The following is a 22,105-nucleotide window of genomic DNA, read 5'->3' as shown; positions in this document are numbered from 1 at the left end:
GAAAAATAAATGACCATTTATTGAGCATCAGTTATACAGCACATGTTATACAAGGCACTTTATATATTCTCATCCTTACAGTCCTACAGAGTCAGTATTAAATCCCCATTTCCTTAATGAGAAAAACTAAAGCTCAAAATAACTTACTTGGCCATGGTCACAAAGCAATAAACTTAGGTATGATTTCAAGGCTTATGCTCAGGTTTTAAAAATGCAAAAAAAAGTACGAGTTTGAAAAAGAAACCATGCCTAAAATCTAGAAATAAACATTTTAAATCTAACAATATAAACTTTCTATATGTTTCTTTAAAAGTATTAAATACAGGAGATGTATTATGTAGTTCTATATGAAAAATCTGATCAGAAAATTTGTAAATGTAAGTTTTTAACTCCACAAGTGTTAAAAGTATGCTTGAATTCTTCTGGATTGTTTTTCATATGAAAAGTACCAAACATACAATATCAGATTTCTAAATTATGAAAGAATTGAGTATAACTCAGTTTTCAAAATGTGCATATAATACCAAAAAAAAAAAAAGGATACAAGGATGAATACCAAGTTACTAAAGATGAGGCTTTTCTTCTGAGTTTTATTTTCCAAATTTTCTACACAGAACATTTTTTTTTAGTCAAAACATTTTAAAACTTTTAAGCTATATCTCTGTTGTATGGCAGACACATTCTTCCATATATTCCCATAATATGTACTGGTACAGGATGTACTATGATATCCAAAGAGACAGAGCAAGCATTAGATTTCCCATAGTAACTTAAGAGAAAACAAGAATTTGTAAAAATCTGCCACTACCGAAGATACAGAAAAGCCTCTAGAACAAGACTAACCTGAAGCCTTCCATCCAATGTTCTCTGTATGGTAACACATTTGCTAGGATGAGCTCCATTTGTAGTTATAGCTGTTATTAAAGAATCCAATTCATCTTTTTTCTCCTTCAGTTTCTTTACCAAACTTTCAATTGCTCTTTTTGCAAATGTTTCACTCTCTCCACCTTGTCTATGGCACATCAAACTATGTACGATGCTCAGACAGGCATCATTACTTGTTGGTGTATTCGTAATAGACATATTGTCCATTTGTTAGTTATTTCTTTTAAATCAAGTATGTTTCCAATTTCCGGAGCAATTTTGATCTTTTGGAGGCAGTGAAAAACAACGGTTAGCGTTGCAATGAAAATTATTAGACATGTGGTATTCAGGATAATCTAAAAAAAAAAAAAAAAAGAAAAGGAGACAGATATTAGAACACATTTCACAAACTAGATTCAATTTCTTGGGAAAAGATGGAATTGTTCCAGTTAAGTCAAAGACTGAATGGACGTAATTAAAATGTGGTGCTTAGCATTTTAAATGACTTAATTAAAATGTTGCTTTTTTTTTTTTTGCAGTACACGGGCCTCTCACTGTTGTGGCCTCTCCCGCTGCGGAGCACAGGCCCCTGACGCGCAGGCCCAGCGGCCGTGGCCCACGGGCCGAGCCGCTCCACCGCACACCACCAGGGAAGCCCTAAATGTTGCTGTTTTTGACATTCCCAAAATGTTAAAGTTAGGCCTTCTCATTATTATAGAGATATGTTCAATCAAGTCTTGTCGACTGTACTACACCCTAAAGTAAAAATTTAACACAACTTAAAAAGATTACTTATGAAGACCAGCACTTTAAAATATTCTTGATCAACAACTAGCTAAACCTAAAAGTCTATCACTACACATGAAAAATTCACCATCACCTGGCACCAAATGCTGTTTATCAGTTAACACACAACTTTGTTGTAAGAGACCACTGACAACAATAAAAAGATGAATAATTTTTAAATGGGCAAAGGATTCTAATACTCATTTCTCCAAAGAAGAATGGCCAATAAGCACATGAAAGGTACTCAGTATCATTAGTCATTACTGAACTGCAAATCGAAACTACAAAGAGATACCACTTCACATCCACTAGGTTGGATAAATCAAAAGAATAGACAAAAAGTATTGGCGAGGGACTTCCCTGGGGGTCCAGTGGTTAAGAATCCGTCTTGCAATGCAGGGGACACCGGTTTGATCCCTGGTTGGGGAACTAAGATCCCACATGCTGCAGGGCAACTAAGCATGCACGCCACAACTAGAGAGCTCAAGTGCCACAACTACAGAGACCACATGCTCCGGAGCCCGCGTCACAGCTAGAGAGAAGCCTGCATGCCACAACGAAAAGCCCACTCACTGCAACGAAAGATCCCGCGTGCCGCAACTAAGACCCAATGCAGCCAATAAATAAATAAATAAATAAATAAATATATTTTTAAAAAATGTATTGGCCGGAAAGCGGAGAAAATGGAACCCTCATATGTTGCTGGTGGGACTGCAAAATGGTACAGCCACCTTGGAAAGTAGTCTGACAATTCCTCGAAATGTTAAACACGGAGTTACCATACAACCCAGCATCCCACCCTTAGTAATTCCATCCAAAATTACCAGAAACCTATGTTCATAGCAGTATCTTAGAATAGCCAAAAAGTAAATATAACCCAATTGCCCCTCAAGTGACAGATGTATAAATGAGTATGTCTATATAATGCAATATTATCCAGTCATAAAAAGGAATGAAGTACTGATACTTGCTTCAACGTGGATGAACCTGGAAAACATGTTAGGTGAAAGAAGCCAGTCACAAAAGGTCACGTGTTGTATAATCCCATTTATATAAAATATTCAGAACAGGCAAATGACCAAAACAAAAAGTAGATTAGTGGTTGCCAATGGCTGGGGCGGGGAGAGGAGGAGTGACTGCTAATGGGCATGGAGTTTCTTTTGGGAGTGATGAAAATGTTCTAAAATTGATGGTTGTACAACTCTGTCACTATAGTGAAAACCATCAAATCATACACTTTAAAAGAGTGAATTTTATAGTATGTGAATTATATATCAATAAAGTTATTATTTTTAAAAAAGAGAGACCACTAAATTCCCCAAAAGATTTTACCCATAAAAGCAACAGGGTAAATTATTTTCAAAAAATTAAAATATAGAAAATGAATATTAATTAAAAATCCATTCAACATTCATAACACAAACTAACTTATCTAACCTCAAAATCTCACATGGAATAAGAAAAGGCCATCAGCCTAAGAATAAATGAGATAAAGAAGGAGTGGAGGCTGTACTTATGCCAGGTTGTTTTTCATTTGTTTGTTGATGGTGTTGCATTCCATGCTTATTTTGCTTTTATTTTCTTCGGCTATTTACCTGAATTTTAAAAGCCTACCCTCCACGACCAAAATAATAAAACTAACTCATCAGTCCCTACCAAAACCTGTTCCTTTTCTGACGACCTTTACTTGTACAGCTTAAACTCCACTCAATTACCCAGCGTTGGAAAGCTTGGTAAATCATCTTTGACCTACCTCTTTCTTTGACTACCCCCTACATTCTCTCACAAAGTTACATGATTCTTTATCTTAGTCATTTCTATCAACTTCTATTCTACCAGACACTGCTGTAGTTTGGGGCTTCCTTTAAATTTGTATCACTTGCTATTTAACACGTGTTCCGGTCTATTGTTATCTGTTTTACAGAAACGCCTGCCCTAGGCAGAGAAAAAGCAGTTTTTCTTATACCTTTGAATACGTAACCAGTTGCCCACATGCTGAGGGTACACTTTCCAGATAACCAAAGATTACCTGCCTGGTAGGTTTTGGAGTTAGAGATCTGGATTAGAATCTCAGCTCTCACACTAAGTAGTGGGACAAATTAAGTTACTTAAATTCTCTCTGAACATGGATTAAAAGGAGAGCATACAAAGTGAAAAATCTATATTAATGTTTAGTAAAAAGCAGCTACTCTCTGAATACTAAAATGTTTATTTTAATTGTTTTAAAAAGAGATTTTCCTAAAACACATTATGTATTTTTCTGCATTTTCTCCTATTAAAATTTGTCAAAGAAAATTTAGAAGGGCAGGAACGGTAGTAAACCACCCCTCCAGGACTCAACACAAAGGCATACAGGAGCCAGGCAAATTATACAAACGAATAAAATGTGCCAGGTGTAAAGAAAAGTACTGAGGAGGACAAGTGCATGTCCATCTAAAGTGAGTAGCTGTGGGACTTCCCTGGTGGTCCAGTGGTTAAGACTCCATGCGCTCAATGCAGGGGGCCCGGGTTCGATCCCTGGTCAGGGGAACTAGATCCCACATGCCACAACTAAAAAAGATCCCGAATGCCACAACTAAGACCCGGCACAGCCAAATAAATAAATAAAGTGAATAGCTGCTACTCACTTCCGGCAGAAGTGGCATTTGAGCTGCCACATCTTCAATGCCTATTTATATGTCAAAAATAAGTATTGGCAACACACCTGCAGGGAAAGGGAAGGAAGGAAGGAGAAAGAGCAACCACTGCGTATGCCAAACCAAACACACCTTCAACTCACATCTGGCCCAAGAGAATCACCAGTTTGAAATCTCAGAATGCCAACCTCAAAATTATAATTTCTAGACTTCCAAAGCTTTCAGGGACAGGGACTGTACTCGTCTTAGTCATCATTATAGGCCCAATTCCTAGAACATATAACCGTTTCTTATTGTTAAATGAATGCATTTCTGCATGTGCTTTCAGATTCATGCTCAGGCTATTTCTTTTGCCTAAAATATCCAGTCCTATTTTATCTACTTGGTGAAGTCCTAGCCATTCTTCAAAGTGCAGCTTAAATATCTCAATTTCTCCAAGAGTTTCCCCTAACACACTGTCTCCTCTCCCCACAATCCTGAAGGAGAATTACTTCCGTGGTGGGTTTACTGTGTGCCTTAGTATATTACCTGATGCCTCCATCAAATTAAAAATACACCCCAATTACAGCACATTATATTATAGTTATTTGATTATGTATTTGTTTCACACCCTGTTGCCGTAAGTTTAGAAGAAAACATCAACACCTTCCCATCTTAAAAACCCCTAGTACGGTGCACAGTTCCTTTCATACACCAGGCAAATGCTTGCAAGTTGACTACAGCTTTCTTATTTGGTGCCATTTCCTTGCAACAAATTTTGAAGAATGCAAATACTTATGTCGTTGAAATCATTTTCTGATATTATATTCCAAAAGATTTGTTCCAATTTATAATGTAATTAAAGTGTAACTATTTCATCATAATCTCCCTGTTGGATGTTATCATCTCTAAAATTTAAGCTATTTTTGGCCCTAACAGTTTCTCAGAAACTGTTTTAATTGCACATTTCTTTGAACACTAGTGGAAATATTCCTATGACCACAAGTGCCTGAAACATAATTTAAAAGTTCCTTGTATAAAAAATGATACCAGCAGGGGTATATAGGTGTTGTTCTACATTAAGTAGCTCTAGATTATAATTTTGTAAAGAGTGGTATGGAATGACAGTAGACAAGGGCACTGGACTGGTATAAACAAAATTATATATTTTAATCAAAGCTCTAGCAGCATGATTGGGCAAGTTAACATCTCTTTCAATTCTCTTATCTATAAAATGGAAACAATATCTGCCTTGCCAAGTTTATAGACCGGCTATGGTAATCAAATGCAACAGGATATAAAAGCAATCTGGGGACCATAAATTGGCCAATTCAGCAAAAACTGTATCCACTAGGAGCAAAGCACTACAGATAAAAAAACAAGTAGCACATAATCAGAAAGTGGTTCTCAACTCTACCCAGCAGCCGTCCCCAACCTTTTTGGCACCAGGGGCCGGTTTCGTGGAAGACAATTTTTCCATGCACGGGGGAGGGGAAGGAATGGTTCAGGCTGTAATGCGAGCGATGGAGAGCGGCAGATGAAGCTACCCTCCCTCACCTGACACTTACCTCCTGCTGTGCGGCCCAGGGGGTTGGGGACACCTGCTTTTGAGAACACCCCCTTTTTGTAACAAATAATTTATATCACCCCATTAGCTCTCCTGAAACAAAGTTCTAACCTACTTATGCTTTTTAAAAAATTTAACAATGCCCTGATTATAATATAAAGGGGGAAAAGATTAATATATAATGAAGTGTGTATTTCAATAAAAATGCTCAGGCATATCAACAAAATCAGAAAGTATAATAAAGAGGTTAGATGCCTGAACTGATTATAGCAAATCACCATAAACATGACAACTACAAATTCAGACCTTCTAAGACAGGTGTGTTGTTTTGGCACAATGGCATTGCAGTTGGTGAGGTGGATTTTCCAAAACAGTTAACTGTCAATAAAGTTCCAAACAAAACAACTTCAATTAAACTGAATTAATGGGATTGACATGTACACACTACTATACATATATAAAATAGATAACTAATAAGAACCTACTGTATAGCACAGGGAACTCTATTCAGTACTCTGTAATGACCTATATGGGAAAAGAATCTAAAAAAGAGTGGATATATGTATATGTATAACTGATTCACTTTGCTGTACAGCAGAAATACAACATTGTAAATCACCTATACTCCAATAAAAATTAATTAAAAAACAAATAAAAAAAGAAATGAATTAAGAGAAACTTAATTCCCAAAAACTGAATATATATTAACATGGAGTTAGGTTCTAGGCTAATTATACATTTTCCTCCTACATGAATATTCTGGGCATTTAAAAGTGTTGTGGGATGCAAAAAATTCTTCACAGTCTCTCACTTGCAGGATGGCATCCCTAGCCCCACCCCCACCCCGTGCACCAAAGCCCCTCCCAGTAACTTCCACAACATCTCTTAAAGAGGCAGTACTTACTCCACTGAGAACCACTGATCCAGATGATCCAACATATCATTACACTAAGTAACAGATGCCTAAAAGAGGTAGGAATTAAAGTGATCCGGAAATAGCAATGCATGGAAAATCCACAGGTAAGCTAAGTCTCAGCATGATGTATCAGTCAGGCTAAGCTAGTCTATGTCACAGTGACAACCAACTCCCAAATATCAGTAGCTTAAAACAAAGGTTTGTTTTCTGCATAAACTATACGTCAATCACAGATACATGCCCATAACAGCAGTGTCCATCACTGCTCATTGACATCTCTCATGGATTAGGCTAACAAAGTCTCCATTTCTACATATGTCCTTAAATGACAGGGGAAAAGATAGGTAACTCATGCACTGGCTTTTAAACGTTGACTATCACTTCTGCTCACACTGGATGGACCAAGTCATATGGCCATGCCAGTGGTTTTCAACCAGGGCAACTCTGTCCCTCCAGGGACATTTGGCAATGTCTAGAGACAATGCTGACTGCCACAACTGGAAGGGGGAGGTGGAAGGCAGAGCAGTACACTGGCATCTAGTGGGTGGAGGCCAGGGCTGCTGCTAAACATCCTACAACACACAGGACAGCCCCTCCAACAAAGGATGATCTGGCCCCAAATGTCACTAGTGCCCAAGCTGAGAACGCAGGACCATGCCTAATTTCAAGGTGGGGGAGGGAGACAGAGAAGTAAATATTAACCATGTGCCAGAAGAGAGCCATCAGAATATGGACGGGAGAGTACTTACAACTACCACATGTGAATAAGAATTTGCCAGGCTGAAGGAAAATCATAGGAAAAAGCAGAGGGACAAGAGTGCAGATGTTTTGTCTAGAGCAGGTTTCTGGTAGAGAGGGGGAGGAATAACAGCATTAGATCTGTATTAGAAAGAAAACTATAGTGAGAGCACGGAGAAGAGCTTTGCAAAGAGGAACAGAAAACCAGTCAGGAGACAGTGATCAGAAGAGTGACAGGGCCTAGATTAGGGGCACGGGCAATGGAAACAAAAGGGGAACCAGTAAGACGTTTCTAGGTAGAACCGACTAGATTTTTTAGTCAACTAAGTAAGTATAAGGAGTAAAAAGGAGACAGTCAAAAGATGGCCTATTTCCTAGATAGGTTAACTGAAAAAGAAGAAAAGATTTAAAAGAGATTAAGTAACAAATTCAGCTTTAAATATGCTGAGTTTGAAGAGCTCATTAGAGAAGTTAAGGCTACTTGAAAGTCTCCAACACACAGATATTAGATAAAATCGCTATAATAGAACAAGCCATCCCACAGCGATGGGGTAACGGGAGGCAGGAAGTCAGCAAAAGGGACATAGGTTTGTTCTTCTATCTACCTATTTTGTGTTTTGTCTCTAGCCTTGCTGTTAAACATAAGCTGTCACCTGAAGTTGACCATAGGTCTAAAAGCAACTCCATGGATTACAAAAGCCAAAATAATTAAAATACTCTCTAAAATTAAAAAGGCTGAGTACTGACCTGAGAGGCTCTCACGGAAATTCATAAACTTTAATGAATGTTGACATTTTTTTATTTCTTGGATGTCTGTTTACTTTTGGATTATTGACTACACTATGTGAAACAAACAGGTATATTTTCTAGAAGTTATAGATACTTTGGTCAAGGATCAAATATGGGAATATTTGAGAAAGTGCTTAACAAGGGAAAAAAAAGCCTGGCCTGGTGAAGAGTATCACTAGAAAGAAATTAAGCATAGGCTTACAAGCTGGGGCAGGGGGCAGGGGTCGGTGCACAGGATTAGTTCAACTGCCTGCAGTACAGGTTACAGCCTAGACTGAGCTTCGCCAAAATAAGTGCAATTGGAGGAGAACCTCCAAGAACATAAAGAATTACATGTGCAGGTATTAATGATTATAAAGATCTGAGATGGGAATAACACAAAGAAAAAAAAGAACTTTTTTTTGGTGGTAACTTTTAAGATGAACTACAGGGACAAATTTAGAGATGTGCTTCTTGTTTACCTATTGGGATTAGATTTAAATGTCATACTGGTACACCAATTTCACCTTAAATAATCTTATTTAAAAATTAACATTTTTCTGAATGAATAAATTAAAGGTTGTTAAAAGAAGAATGAACAAAGTCCTCTAGTTGACATCTGTTTTTTGTCTGCCAGCATATAATTCCCCTTCTATAACAGTACTCTGATTTCCCAAGGAGAATCTCCCCATCTGGACAGGTGGGATAATCCCAATCCTGACTAACCAGAGCTACCTCTTAGGTACATTAGCTGTTTCAAAGATGGGAGAGGACCCAAGTCATCCTAATAACACAGCTCCAGGACTTTTGTTGGAACTACAGAGCGGGGGGCGGGGGCGGGGGGAAGCTCTTTGCTGGGTTGAACTTGAAGCTGAGAGAAGTTAGTCTGGAACCTACCTGAGACTTTAACAGAAAGGAAAGCAAAGCCAAGAGGTAGAATCCTGATGATACTGGCTTCTTGTGACGCTGGATCCAGCACTCTGAGGCCAGCTCTGATTCCAGATGAAGCCAATGAATTCCCTTTTTACTTAACTTGACTGCTACATACTTCCCAGTACATAACTGAACAAAAATTGAGCTAATCAAGGACCTACAGTATAGCACAAGGAACTACACTCAACATTTTGTAATAACCTATAAGGGGAAAAAATCTGAAAAAGAATATATATATTATCTATATATCTACATCCATATATACATATCTGAATCACTGTGCTGCACACCTGAAACTAATACATTGTAAATCAACCATATACTTCAATTTTTTAAAAATTGAGTTAATATTCTCAGAAACAGCAGCAATATAATACAAACCACATATATAAACAATGGAACCAACCCGTAATCTTGTGAATAATACAGATAACAAGTTACTTTAAAATAGCAGTTGCCAAACTCTCTGGTCTCCAGTCCACTTACCTACATTCTTAATTATTGAGAATTCCAAATAGCCTTTGTTTATATGTGTTACATCTATTAATATTTATCATATCACAAATTAAAACAAATGTTTATTTACTCTATTAAATTAATTTAAAATAATAAACCCATTTACATATTAATAAATTTTATGAAAAATAACTATTTTCGAAAACAAACAAAAAGGTCCATATTCAGGGGCATCCCTGGTGGCACAGTGGTTAAGAATCCACCTGCCAATGCGGGGGACATGGGTTCGAGCCCTGGTCCGGGAAGATCCCACATGCCGCAAAGCAACTAAGCCTGTGCACCACAACTACTGAGCCTGCGCTCTAGAGCCTGTGAGCCACAACTACTGAGCCCACGTGAGTCACAACTACTGAGCCCACGTGCCACAACTACTGAAGCCCGCGCGCCTAGAGCCCGTGCTCTGCAACAGGAGAGGCCACCGCAATGAGAAGCCCGCGTACCACAACGAAGAGTAGCTCCCGCTCACCGCAACTAGAGAAAGCCCGCGCGCAGCAGCAAAGACCCACACAGCCAAAAATAAAATAAATAAATAAAAATTTTAAAGTCAGTATTCAGAGTGACACTGTTTTCCATTTTTGCAAATTTCTTTAATGTCCAGCTTAAGAGAAGCCAGCTAAATTCTCATATCTGCTTCTGCATTCAATCTATTGTGATATGTTGTTTTGGTTAACGCTTATGAAGAAAATATGCCTCACACAGATAACTGGAAAAGAGAAGACTATTTTAATGGCCCTTTTAGATAATGATGGATATTCTTCTTTCATTCAACACCAAAATGCAACAAATGGCAATTCCTAAAGGTTAGTTGCAATGTGGAATCTGAAACTGTATCAGTGAACTTCTTGGCTCTGCTATATAAAAATTCATTGGTCCATATTGTGCTTTGAATGGATCTCCTACCCATGCATGATTTGTAACATCATGCACTGGTCATCTGGAAAAACACTGGTTCAATGATTTATACGGACCTTCCCAATGTTGATACATTTCCTTACACAATGTATTTTTAAAAATCACATTGCTAAATCTCATCACCAGTCTCATCAGAAAAATCTTTAAGTACTGGGAACCTGGCAAGCCCATGGTGGCAGATACAAGTTTTCCAAAAATCTAATTTTCACTTGAAAGATCGTATTTTTATCATTGGCAACAAATAGTTATTTTCCTTGAGTGACAGGCTCACTTCACTTATTTTCAAGGAAATGCCTGCCAAATATCCAAGTCTAAGTAACTACAGTTTACCTATCAGTCATTCTTTTAAGTAAAAATAAAAAAGCAGATAGTTTAGCGTGCAGCTCAATCACACAAGTGCTTTTCCTAGAGATGAACCTTGTACGCTGATGTGCAGAAGAACTTCATGCACACTTCCATTTAATCACACCGAATACTGAAAAGACATGCACTCCAGGGTAGATATTTTAAAAATTAAAACTTTTTACTGCTTCACCAAGGATATTCTTAAGTGAAACTGGCTTTTTTTTTTTTTTTTTTTGCGGTACGCGGGCCTCTCACCGTCGCGGCCTCTCCCGCCGCGGAGTGCAGGCTCCGACGCGCAGGCTCAGCGGCCATGGCTCATGGGCCCAGCCACTCCGCGGCATGCGGGATCCCCCCAGACCGGGGCACAAACCCGCGTCCCCCGCGTTGGCAGGCGGACCCTCAACCACTGCGCCACCAGGGAAGCCCCTGAAACTGGCATTTTTTTCAAATGCTTAACGTGTGTTTGGTGCCACTGCCTTGACTCAAGCTAAGGTGCCAGCAGTTTACCCACCACTGCTTCCCTACCATCAGTGCAAATGTCAACACAGTAAAAGGGCACATAATGTCTCAATTTTATTATGAGAATAATTTTGATTTCATGAACCCCTAGAAGATGAGGGTCATGGGGACCCCCAAGAGTCTGTGGACCACACTTTGGAAAATACCGTTTTAAAAGATTGTGAAGTAGGATGAATTTTAATAACTGATAACTGAAAAATACATTTCATAAAACCTTCTAAATGAAGGAGACTATCAAGTCATCTAGCTTATTCTTTCAAAAGGGGCTGTATCAGACTTCCCCCTGCAGTAGGCTCAGGCCTACTAAATATATATTGAGTGGGGCCCTACCTTTAAAAAGCACCCTGGGAGTCTGAGTTGTTGTCAGTTTTACAAAGCACTGACGTAGTCTATGCTATTCCACATGCTTCATTTTACGAATTACCAAAAAGATAGTGAAACAAATTGCAATGTCAAGAATATATGAAACTAATTTAAAAGATTAATTACACAGAAGTTATGCCATTTTTCTTACTATTAGCCAGCTGCTTAATTTCAACATCTATACACATAAAATTCTTCATTCAACTAGTTTTGGTAGGAGACCTCTATGACACAGATGTACCTAGTGTGCTTATGTAGAGTAATCCTTTCACCAGATGATTCAGTGACTGGCCACATACTGATATCAAATGCTCCAGAATTCACTAGTGAATACCGCTGATAAATAACCTTAATCCAGTCTTAACGTCTAGAAACACATTTTGACTTGAAAAAGACCTGAATTACATACATTCATCTACATTAAGATACAAAAATCATACCTTACTACATACCAAAGACAAAATATTCAGTAGAAGTCTTTTTTTTGACATCATAAATAAGATTTGCATTCTAAACATGCAGATTGGGGTTTGATGAACCCCAATGAATTTTAAGTAAATTACTCCAGTGCACCAATGACTGCAAAGTAAAGCTTGTACTGTATCAAAACAAATGAAGCAATAAAGATAAGCACACTAAAATATCCAAAGGTTTTAAAATCAAGAGGTCTTTTTTTTAACAATACAGATTCCCACGCCTCCTGCACTCCATTCTCATCCTGAATCTGTGTGTTTTGGGAAGGGACAAAGAATATTTTGTTCTATTTTTTTTAAATAGCTCTTCCAGAGACGCAGATGCAACTACTTGTAGACCAGCACTTATGAACTACTTCAAGTAATATATTGATAAATGGAGAACTGAACATGCCCCCCTAGATGATCTCTAAAGAACTGCTAACTAGTTGGGCTTGTTGAGCAACTGTCTCACAGTGTGTAAGTTAACCTCTGATAGTAAAACCTAAATCAATGCAACTTGCTTCTCAGGAACCAGCAAAGTGACCAGTTAATTGATGCCTAGAAAATGTGATGGTTTCCAAGCAGATTAACCTCTAGGAAGATCAAATTCCCACTGGGAGTTTAGATGCAAAGTTTGGCACCTAAACAAAGTCATTAGTCTCTAAAAAGAACCCAAGTAAGCATTTTAGAATATGTCAAAATATCAACTTCCTATTTAGGATAGCAGTGATAAACCAACTTCTCATCAGGGGAAATATAGCTTCCTATAACTTGCCACCAGACAATTCAAATTAATTGAAAAATGAAGAAAGAGATTCAAAGAGGAGAGAGACAGAGGGACAGATTTGGAAGCAAAACAAATGTGGCAATACCTTCAAGGAACCCGTTAAGCTAGAAGTGAGATAATTATATCACGCATGTGTATATCACTGTATTAAAGAATGTAAAGCTAACACAAATGAAACAGTTAAAAAAAAAAAAAAGAAGTTAGAGGACCCTAATAGCTCAACAATTTCGGAACTCTGATCTGGCTGCACCCCAAGCCATTTGAGTCACAATTTCTGGAGGTGGGTTCCAGCCATCGGTATTTTGTAAAGCTCCCCAAGAGATTTCAAAATGTAGCCGAGGTTGAGAACCACTGCCCTAAACCTTGGGAGTGAAAAAGCAATAAAAAGAGGAACCCGATACAGTTACAAGTTTTCCAAACGGCAAACAATTCTCATTTAAAATGTAAATAATGAAGTACAGTCTTTAAGCTTAAAGGTATTTACAATTATCACCAACTTTAAATTAAGATGTAAGAAGAGGCACTCTTGGGGCTTCCCTGGTGGCGCAGTGGTTGAGAATCTGCCTGCTAATGCAGGGGACACGGGTTCGAGCTCTGGTCTGGGAGGATCCCACATGCCGCTACTGAGCCTGCGCGTCTGGAGCCTGTGCTCGGCAACAAGAGAGGCCGCGATAGTGAGAGGCCCACGCATCGCGATGAAGAGTGGCCCCCGCTTGCCACAACTAGAGATAGCCCTCGCACAGAAACGGAAGACCCAACACAGCAAAAATAAATTTAAAAAAAAAATAGGCACTCTTTACAATCTCTAGTAGCTATCTGACCTATAATCTGCAGTAGTAAATAATCAAGACTTAACTTATAAGATTCTGATGACCTATCATCTTAGTTTTACATAAATAAGTACTACCCTAGTTTTTATCCACTGTCATGGTTAAAACAAATTTTCCTGGATGCCAAGTACACCACGTAATAGTGTCAAGGTGACACAACCTAAAATATCTTGTTCCTGAGAAACTGGAATTTAGCCACATTTCCTATCACCAAAATTACACATATTAGGATGAGAAAAAAAATTCTAAATCTGACTCATTATTAAGCGTATGTTTTGGCATATTATGATGCTAATAGTACCATACTAAAAGTTGCTCAAATGAATAATATCTAGACATATTTGTCAACTGTTTGAATTTCTCTTTTTAAACAATTGAATCTTCATCAATTGTGGAACAAAAAACCCAAAATTTGATAATTTAACAAAGTGGTATTAAATCCTGTGTTATGCTGATCTAACTCCTTTAACTTTAGTGTAGAAAATAATGAAATCAATCAAACTCATTTCAGTCAATTAGTTTTATACATGATTGTCACCTCACCTTTAATCATCACTGAAACAAAACAAAAATTTCTGCCTAACTACACTATCTTCTAGGAGAAAAAAAGGAAATCCAAACATATACAACGAGCAGGGAAACGGCTAACATGTTTAAAGAACCATTCACTCTAAAATCACTGAATAAAAAAATGAAAAAAAAGTTAGGCATAAGCTAGAAGGCGACACAACAGAACTGAAATAAGTAAAGCTTAAACATAAGAAAAATAATGTATGTTCTCACCAAAATAGACAAAATTTTAGATGAGACTAAATATGCATTTTAAATGTAATGAGTGAGGCAGATCCTGTAGGGTTAACTGCCCTAGTAGAGGCCTCAGCAATTCACAGCTCAATTAGAATAGTGTCTAATGATGTTACTATAACACCGGCTCAATCAGAAAAAACAGCTTCAAAGCCAGAGAGCTGGAGTGTGACTGGACAGCATAAATTAGTTTAATACTTGCTCTTTAATTTGGGGGGGAAAATCTGAAGGGGAATGCAGAAAAATTAATTCACACACAAATGGTGAAACCGCTCAACTAAAATGTAGCTTAAGAAAGTGAAGTATAGGTTTTTAGAAATAAGATTTGCTGCTTCCTAGCATAAGGAGAAGTGCTTCGAGCAGCAAAGACGTCGGAAAAGGTCAATGATGCCTACAAAACTTACTCCGAAAAATTTCAAAGTGACTTTCTCAGCACAAGTTTTCATTAAATCTGAAACGGGTTTGCAGTTTTTTCTACGCTCAAGATATACAAGGAAGAAACTCGGCTAAACATAGAAGTTTCTACTTAGGCGCTCCCACTTCAAAAATTAAAAAATTAAGATGCAATACCTCCTTAAAGCAACCTCACCCAAAAACCTGGAAAGCAAAGAAAAAGTCACTTCTATTAATAGACTCACAAAATGTTATATAAATTTTCTCTAGAACTCTTAGTTTTAATTCCAACAACTTATACCTACATAATTCATCACCACCCTTAGACCTAAAGATACTCCAAATTTTAAACGCTTGGCCTACCTGTATTACACTTGTACTGTAACAAACTCAAAATCATAACATTATGGGAGAAACACTGTAACTAAAAAATCATATTTTAAGATGTTAATTACATCAATCATTTACAACTTGAAATGTCACGTACTAACCATATCAGAACTTTGCAAAAGAGAAAATAAATCTTTAGCAGAAAAAGAAAAATTGCACATTAGAACTCCCCAGGCTATATTTCAGCTGAAATATAGTCTATAAGTACAACTTAGCAAAGGCAATTTATGAAAACTACAATAAAAACTATTCAAGTGCAACGTTCTGAATCTAATTACTTTAACACCCGAATAGTCAAACTGCTACTGGGACTAAAAGGATGCTAATTCTTGCAAAACTCAAATGTTGTTAAAAATCAGCCAAGACAACATGCTTTTACAAAGTCAACTGAGACTAATTAAAATGATTCTCCATTATCTTATACTTATTATTCCTAAATAACTGGCAGTTTCACCTTAAACTACAGTCCAAAAACTAAAGGCGTTAAGAAACTAAATTCAAAATAAACTATTGGAAAATAGGCAAACATATTTTTTAAATTTTACTAGGGTTTTCGGGGCGGGGGAATAACTATCAATTTTCAATAGGTTTTTTTTAAAACCTCTCTATCCCCCCCCCCCAAAAAAAACCCGTTCAAGTTAACAAAACACACCAATTTCTTCGAAAATCTTTTAAAATCTAGCTTAAGAAATCGTAACAGCAGTTTGGGGCATGTGATGGAGCCACCGCCCTACACACCCCACACCAATTTCACGCTCAGTACTTGTAGTCCTAGCAATAAGATAAACTATGTCTTTTATTTTTCATTAGGAGTGCGGGGGGCGGGTGTCAGTTAGCTGCTAAGAATGTTTCCTGCATACCGCCATCACCCACAATACTCAAAAAATAAGTAAACAAACCAAAGCCAGAAACAACTGGAATGACTCAACCAGGAGGAGAAAATAAGGGACAAAGAGAAAACAAAAATTTGCTTGAGAAAAGAAATTAAGACAAACCATTTACAACTTTCATTCAGACCTAAGGCAGTACACTCCGACCCGACTCGCTCGGCCAGGAGGGACACTGAAACTACTCAGAACAACAAAGAGAAGCGGCGGCCGCTGTAGGAGTCCCAGCCCGAGTTCAACTTGATTCCGCAACAAACTGCGAAGGGAGTTCGGGGCCGGAGGACCGACCCCGGAGACCGACGGACGCGAAGCACCATGGCTCGGTACGACCCGCGCCGGGGCCGCCGGCCCGTCAGGCGGCCGCGCTGGTTCTCCGGGCCGGCCCGCCGGCCTCCCGCGCGCTCCACGCCGTCGCCACCGCGGGGAGCCCGCCCCGGGGCGGGGAAGCCGCGGGCGGGGTGCGCGGGCCCGGTCGGGAGAAGGGGAGGGGACATGGCGCGTTACCTGGGCTCAGGCGACGGCGAGGGGCGTCCGCTCTCACGCGGCGGCTCGTCCGCGGGGGCGCCAGGCCCGTCCCTCCCCCGGCGGCCCGGAGCGCTCCTCGGCCCCCGCGCTGAGGCGTCCGGGCCAGGCCGCCCTTACTCGGCGCCGCGCCGCTGCCCGCGCGGGCCGGGCCGCCTCGAGCTCCCGGGCCGCCCCGCGGCAGGGGGCCCCTCTCGCGGGGCGCCCGGCTCCCCTCACCCGCTCCCGCCCCCTGGGCGGCCGTGGAGCCGAGGGGAGGGCGGGAAGGGCCTCCGGAGGAGAGCGGGCAGCCGCGAACGCGGGCTCCGCCACCCGAGCCGCTCCGTTACCGCAGCGGCGACGACGACCAGGGCCGTGTTGTTGCTGCCAACTTGTCGAGAGGACACTGAGCATGCGCGCGCAGAGACCACATCCGGGTAATTTCAGGGTTTGGCCCTTTTCCCCCGCAGCTTTCCTTTCTCTTGGCTGCCCCCGCCTCCAGCCGGAGTGACGAGGGTCGTTCTGCGCAGGCGCCTGCGGGGCAGCACATTCGGCGGGTAGCCCCGAGTCCCAACCTGGGATCGCCCTGGCCGAGGGCGCTTCCCGCAAAGGTTGGGGGAAAGGCTGCTTGGAGGGAGTGGTCATCAGACAGATGGGCGTCCCTTTGCCAAAAAGTACCCAAGCAGCGCGGGAGAACTCGGCGTGTGGTGGGTGTCCAGTAAGTTTATAAATAGCGATCAAGCGGGCCTCGTTTATGAGGACCAGCGTGGGCACAAAAATTAGACTTTAATACCTTGCTCTGGGGAGAAGGTAGTTGTAGCGGTTTAGTACTTTGGAAAGAGACTAGGATGACTGCAGCCCTGGGTCACTAGATCCAAAGGTGTTTAAACTCTTGAGATGCCTTCTTAGGTTGAAAAGGTGCGCAGGCCAATCATGGAACCATAGATTTGAAAGCCTGGACAGGTGTTATGGAAAGTCAGTGGTTCCTGTTGGAAGAGATTTAGTCAGACCTCGGAGTTGGAAGGGACTTTCAAGGTCCTACAAGACACCTGTTAACTAGGTTACCTGCTGGGTAGGGAAAGGTGTAAACCCTGCTCTTGACTTTATACTTCTTTTATTTGAAAATTTTACAGGATGAATGCATTTATTTGATATTTTTTAAGTTTCAGAAAACACAAACTAATTACATATATATTTTTTCACCAACCAGGAAATATTTCTGTTGGGGTCCCACCAAGACTAATTACTGTTGGAAGGCTCTAAAGTCATGTCTTAAATCTTGTCGCCCAGAAACTGTCTATTCCCCCACCTATGTTTTACACCCACTTCCCTAATCCCATGCTGTCCTCTCTTTCACAGCTTGGGCTCTTTCCTCTTTTGCACGACAGTCTCTAAAACTGTCGTCTTCAAACTGGTGTTCCCTGGGGTTTATGAAGACTTTCCAAGACTAGTTTTAAGGGAATTCATTTCCAGGTGCCTCACTGCAATGCGTACTATAGTCTAAAATTGCTCAGCTTGGGACTTCCCTGGCGGTCCAGTTGTTAACACTCCATGCTCCCAATGCAAGGGGCACGGGTTCGATCCCTGGTGGGGGAACTGAGATCCCGCCTGCCACATGCGGGCAAAGATTTAGAAAAAAAAAAAAAAATTGCTCAGCTTGAGAAAGCACCTGAAGACACAGCATCCCCTTTCAAAACTGTTCTACTCCCGGCGTCCAACCAAAGTAAAAACTCTCACCCATTACTAAGGCACATCGATCCAAGATGTAAAAAACCTCCAGGACAATTCAGAGGAACAAGTCAGAAACTGGTGACTGTGCTGAGAAAGTGAATGACTCAAAGCGAATGGTTATGTTATCTTGCAAGTCAGGTGGTTTTCAGTTATTTGCTATCAACAAAATTGAAGGAAAACCTAACTATGTGATTTGATAATAGATCAACATGTGATTCTTGGCAGTATACCTCAGAAGGAGTTAAAAGAATTGAGTAACATTGCTATATCTGAACTTCTTCCATTCCTATCTCTAGCAATTATCTATACACTTGCATCTTGTCACCTTTGCCATACTTTGTTGGCCAGAAGCAAATCACAAGTCCCACCCCCACTCAGGGGAAGGAGACCACACAGGACATGAACACCTGGAGGTGGGATCATATGGGGCCACATTAGAGTCTCTATTTATTTATTCAAAGGACAATTCCTATAAGCTCAACCTCCTCAGAACTTCTTCAGGTTCCGTTGCCTCCTTGTTTAAGGGAAACCTGACTTTCCCCTGGGGCACTGCTTCCCCTCCCCCTCTCAAGTCGTAGGTCCTGTATTTTCAACCATGAGCCTCATAGACTGGGCCTGGAGGTGAGGTAGACCTCCTGCTTGCTCCTCCACAATGCTTCCAGACCATCCCCCTCTCTCCTCCCCATTCACCTGCAGCTTTAAATCTTGTCATTCAGTATCCCTCATCATTGCTCTCATTCCTCTTTATTTTTTCATCATTTGCTCTTGTCAGTCACTCCAGTACCATTTCAGTCTTAATCCTAAGCGGTTATAATCTATACCCGATGATCATCCCCATTCCCTGCCCTCTCATTTCCTTGACGTCTCCTCCAAGGATCTTGTCCTACCCTAACTCAGCCACTTATTCCTTTGGCATAACCACGAGAGCCTCATCAAACTCAATAACTTCTTCACAGTTTCAAACACCTCACACTCTGAACAGCCCCTCCTATTTCCATACTTCCCTGTAGTACTCGAACTCCAACAACTCTGCAATCCACTTATCCTCTCTCCCATCCTTACCCAGCTTACACTCCTGGCCAGTCATTGCAATCACTCCCTGGCACACACCCTCAACCCCCTTTCCTCTTCCCCCTTTGCCGCGCTTACTGGGCAAAACCACAATCCTGATTCAAGCCAGCTCTCCATCTACTTCACACCAGCCCCCGTGCCTCTGAATGTGGCTAAAGAAAAACACCATCACGCTGACTAGTTTCACTTTAATTTCATCACCTGGAACTTCACGTGGGTCCCTAGTGCTGCCCAGGAATTCTACTTCCCTTCTCCATTCTTCTGGATGTCCTACCTCTCTGTCCTCCAACGTGTACCTCCTTCCCTCTCATCCTCGTTTTTGATTCATAACCTTGTTTCCTATTCCAGTGAGAAAGTTGAAACAATGACACGAAAACTTACACACAATCTCGCCATCTCATCTACCCATACCCACATACCAGCATCTGTAACCTCTTCTCCACCTTCCCTTCCATTACGTAGGTGAATTTTCCATGCTGCTAGCTAAAGCCAGTCCCTCTGCTAAGGCAAGAGACCCCAGTATCATCTTGCTCAATCAAGGGTGTCACCATCACTCCACCAATTATCCTCCCTCCTCTTATCAATGTTTCCCTCTCTACTGGGTGATTCCCATAAACTTTTATAAGCAGCTGTTATTTCTCCAGTCCTATGAAATCTTCTCTTTGACCCACTTCCACTGGCAGTAACTGCCCCATTTCTCTGCTTCCTTTGCAACAAAACTCCTAAAAGAGTTTTCTGTGCTGTCTCTAGTTCTTCTCCCACTCTAGAGCAACAGAATACATAGCATATGATACATTTAATATAAAGTTGAAAAACATGCCAAATATGTATATGTTAAGACTACATACATAGGTAATAGAATCGTAACAACCCACATGAGATTACATATGTGGCGTATTTTAGGTCTTCAGCTGAGAGGGTCTCCCACCCTCTCTTAAATCCACTCCATTCATGCTTTCATCCTTATCACTTTGTCAAAACTGTTCTTGTCGAGGTCAACAATGAACTTCACATTGCCTAAGTCCAATGACCTATTCTCAATTATCATCTTTTTTTTTTTTTTTTGCGGTACGCGGGCCTCTCACTGTCGTGGCCTCTCCCGTTGCGGAGCACAGGCTCCGGACACGCAGGCGCAGCGGCCATGGCTCACGGGCCCAGCTGCTCCGCAGCATGTGGGACGTGGGATCTTCCCGGACCGGGGCACAAACCCGTGTCCCCTGGATCGGCAGGCGGACTCAACCACTGCGCCACCAGGGAAGCCCTCAATTATCATCTTAAATTGACCTCTTTGTAACAACTGATACAGCTAACCACTTTATTCACCTTTTTTTTTTTTAACTACACCCTCTTGGTTTTCCTCCTCATCACTTCGTCAGATCCCTCATTCCCTTACTTCTTTCTTCTTTGTCGATTCCATCTCTTCTCCCAGACCTTGTAATGACCCAGGGCTCATTCCTTGGATTTCTTCTCTTTTCTATCTCTACTCACATTTCATTGGTGATCTAATCAAGCCTCCTGACTTTCAGTACCATCTAAGATACATGAGATCATCATATATGATGACAACTCCCAAATTTATGTCTTCAGCTCAGACCTCTCATTTAAATTCCAGATTATGATACCCAGCAGCCTACTGCACATCTCCTCTCTCAAATCTGCTCAGCCCAACAACCTCCCTGTCTCAGTTGATGACAAGTCCACCCTTCAAGTTGCTCAGATCAAAAGCCCTGGAGAGGGCTTCCCTGGTGGCGCGGTGGTTGGGAGTCCGCCTGCCAGTGCGGGGGACGCGGGTTCGAGCCCTGGCCCGGGAGGATCCCGCATGCCGCGGGGCGGCTGGGCCCATGCGCCACAGCTGCTGAGCCCACGTGCCACAACTGCTGAGGCCTGTGTGCCTGGAGCCCATGCTCTGCGGCGCGGGGGGCGGGCCGCGGGCCGGCCCGCACACCACAGTGAAGGGAGGCCCCGGCTCAACGCAACTGGAGAGGGCCCGTGCGCAGCGGCAGAGACCCAACACGGCCAAAAATAAAAAATAAAAATGAATTTAAAAATTTTTTTTAAAAAAGCCCTGGAGTCATGCTGGACTTCCCGCTTTCTTATACATCCCATGTCTAGTCCAGAGTCAGAATATTCCTCACCACCTCCACTGCTGCCCCTGGTCTGTTCCACCATCATCTCATGCTTGGGTTAGTCTTCTAAAAGCTCTCCCTGCTTTCCTGCTTGCCCGTTACAGTCTATTCTGAACATAACGGCCAGAGTGATCCTCCTAAAATACAAGTCAGATCATATCATTCCTCTGCTTAAATCCCTGCAATGGCTCCTCATTTCACTCAGAGTAAAAGTCTGTATCCTTAAAATAGTCTACAGGGTTCTATGAGATCTACACCATCACCACACTTCTGATCATTACCTCTCTA

The 22,105-nt window shown here is 41.1% G+C and overlaps 2 protein-coding genes across 3 annotated transcripts in view; one reads left to right on the top strand and one right to left on the bottom strand.

Annotated features, from left to right (window-relative positions):
- Nucleotides 1-17,006, bottom strand: part of SMAD4 (SMAD family member 4) — a 57,201-nt gene extending 40,195 nt beyond the window's left edge. For both annotated transcript variants that reach the window (XM_082639983.1, XM_082639984.1), the window contains exons 1-2: nucleotides 16,893-17,006; nucleotides 844-1,220 (exon numbers count right to left, since the gene is read on the bottom strand). In XM_082639983.1, coding sequence (XP_082496109.1) covers nucleotides 844-1,092 — 249 coding nt within the window. In that variant the 5' untranslated portion in view covers nucleotides 1,093-1,220; nucleotides 16,893-17,006. The remainder of the gene's footprint in view (nucleotides 1-843; nucleotides 1,221-16,892) is intronic.
- The window catches only part of LOC309814612 (uncharacterized protein), a gene marked incomplete at its 5' end in the record, with an annotated part of 32,445 nt that continues 18,372 nt past the window's right edge, over nucleotides 8,033-22,105 (top strand). The window contains 2 exons of the mRNA XM_082640608.1: nucleotides 8,033-8,037; nucleotides 16,653-17,326. Of these exons, the coding sequence (XP_082496734.1) occupies nucleotides 8,033-8,037; nucleotides 16,653-17,326 (679 nt within the window). The remainder of the gene's footprint in view (nucleotides 8,038-16,652; nucleotides 17,327-22,105) is intronic.

Source organism: Mesoplodon mirus, assembly GCF_964341445.2.
Source record: "Mesoplodon mirus genome assembly, chromosome: 13".
NCBI classification, from domain to species: Eukaryota; Metazoa; Chordata; class Mammalia; order Artiodactyla; family Ziphiidae; genus Mesoplodon; species Mesoplodon mirus.
Note: the sequence above shows the minus strand (reverse complement) of the source record. Positions and strands in the feature narration are given on the sequence as shown.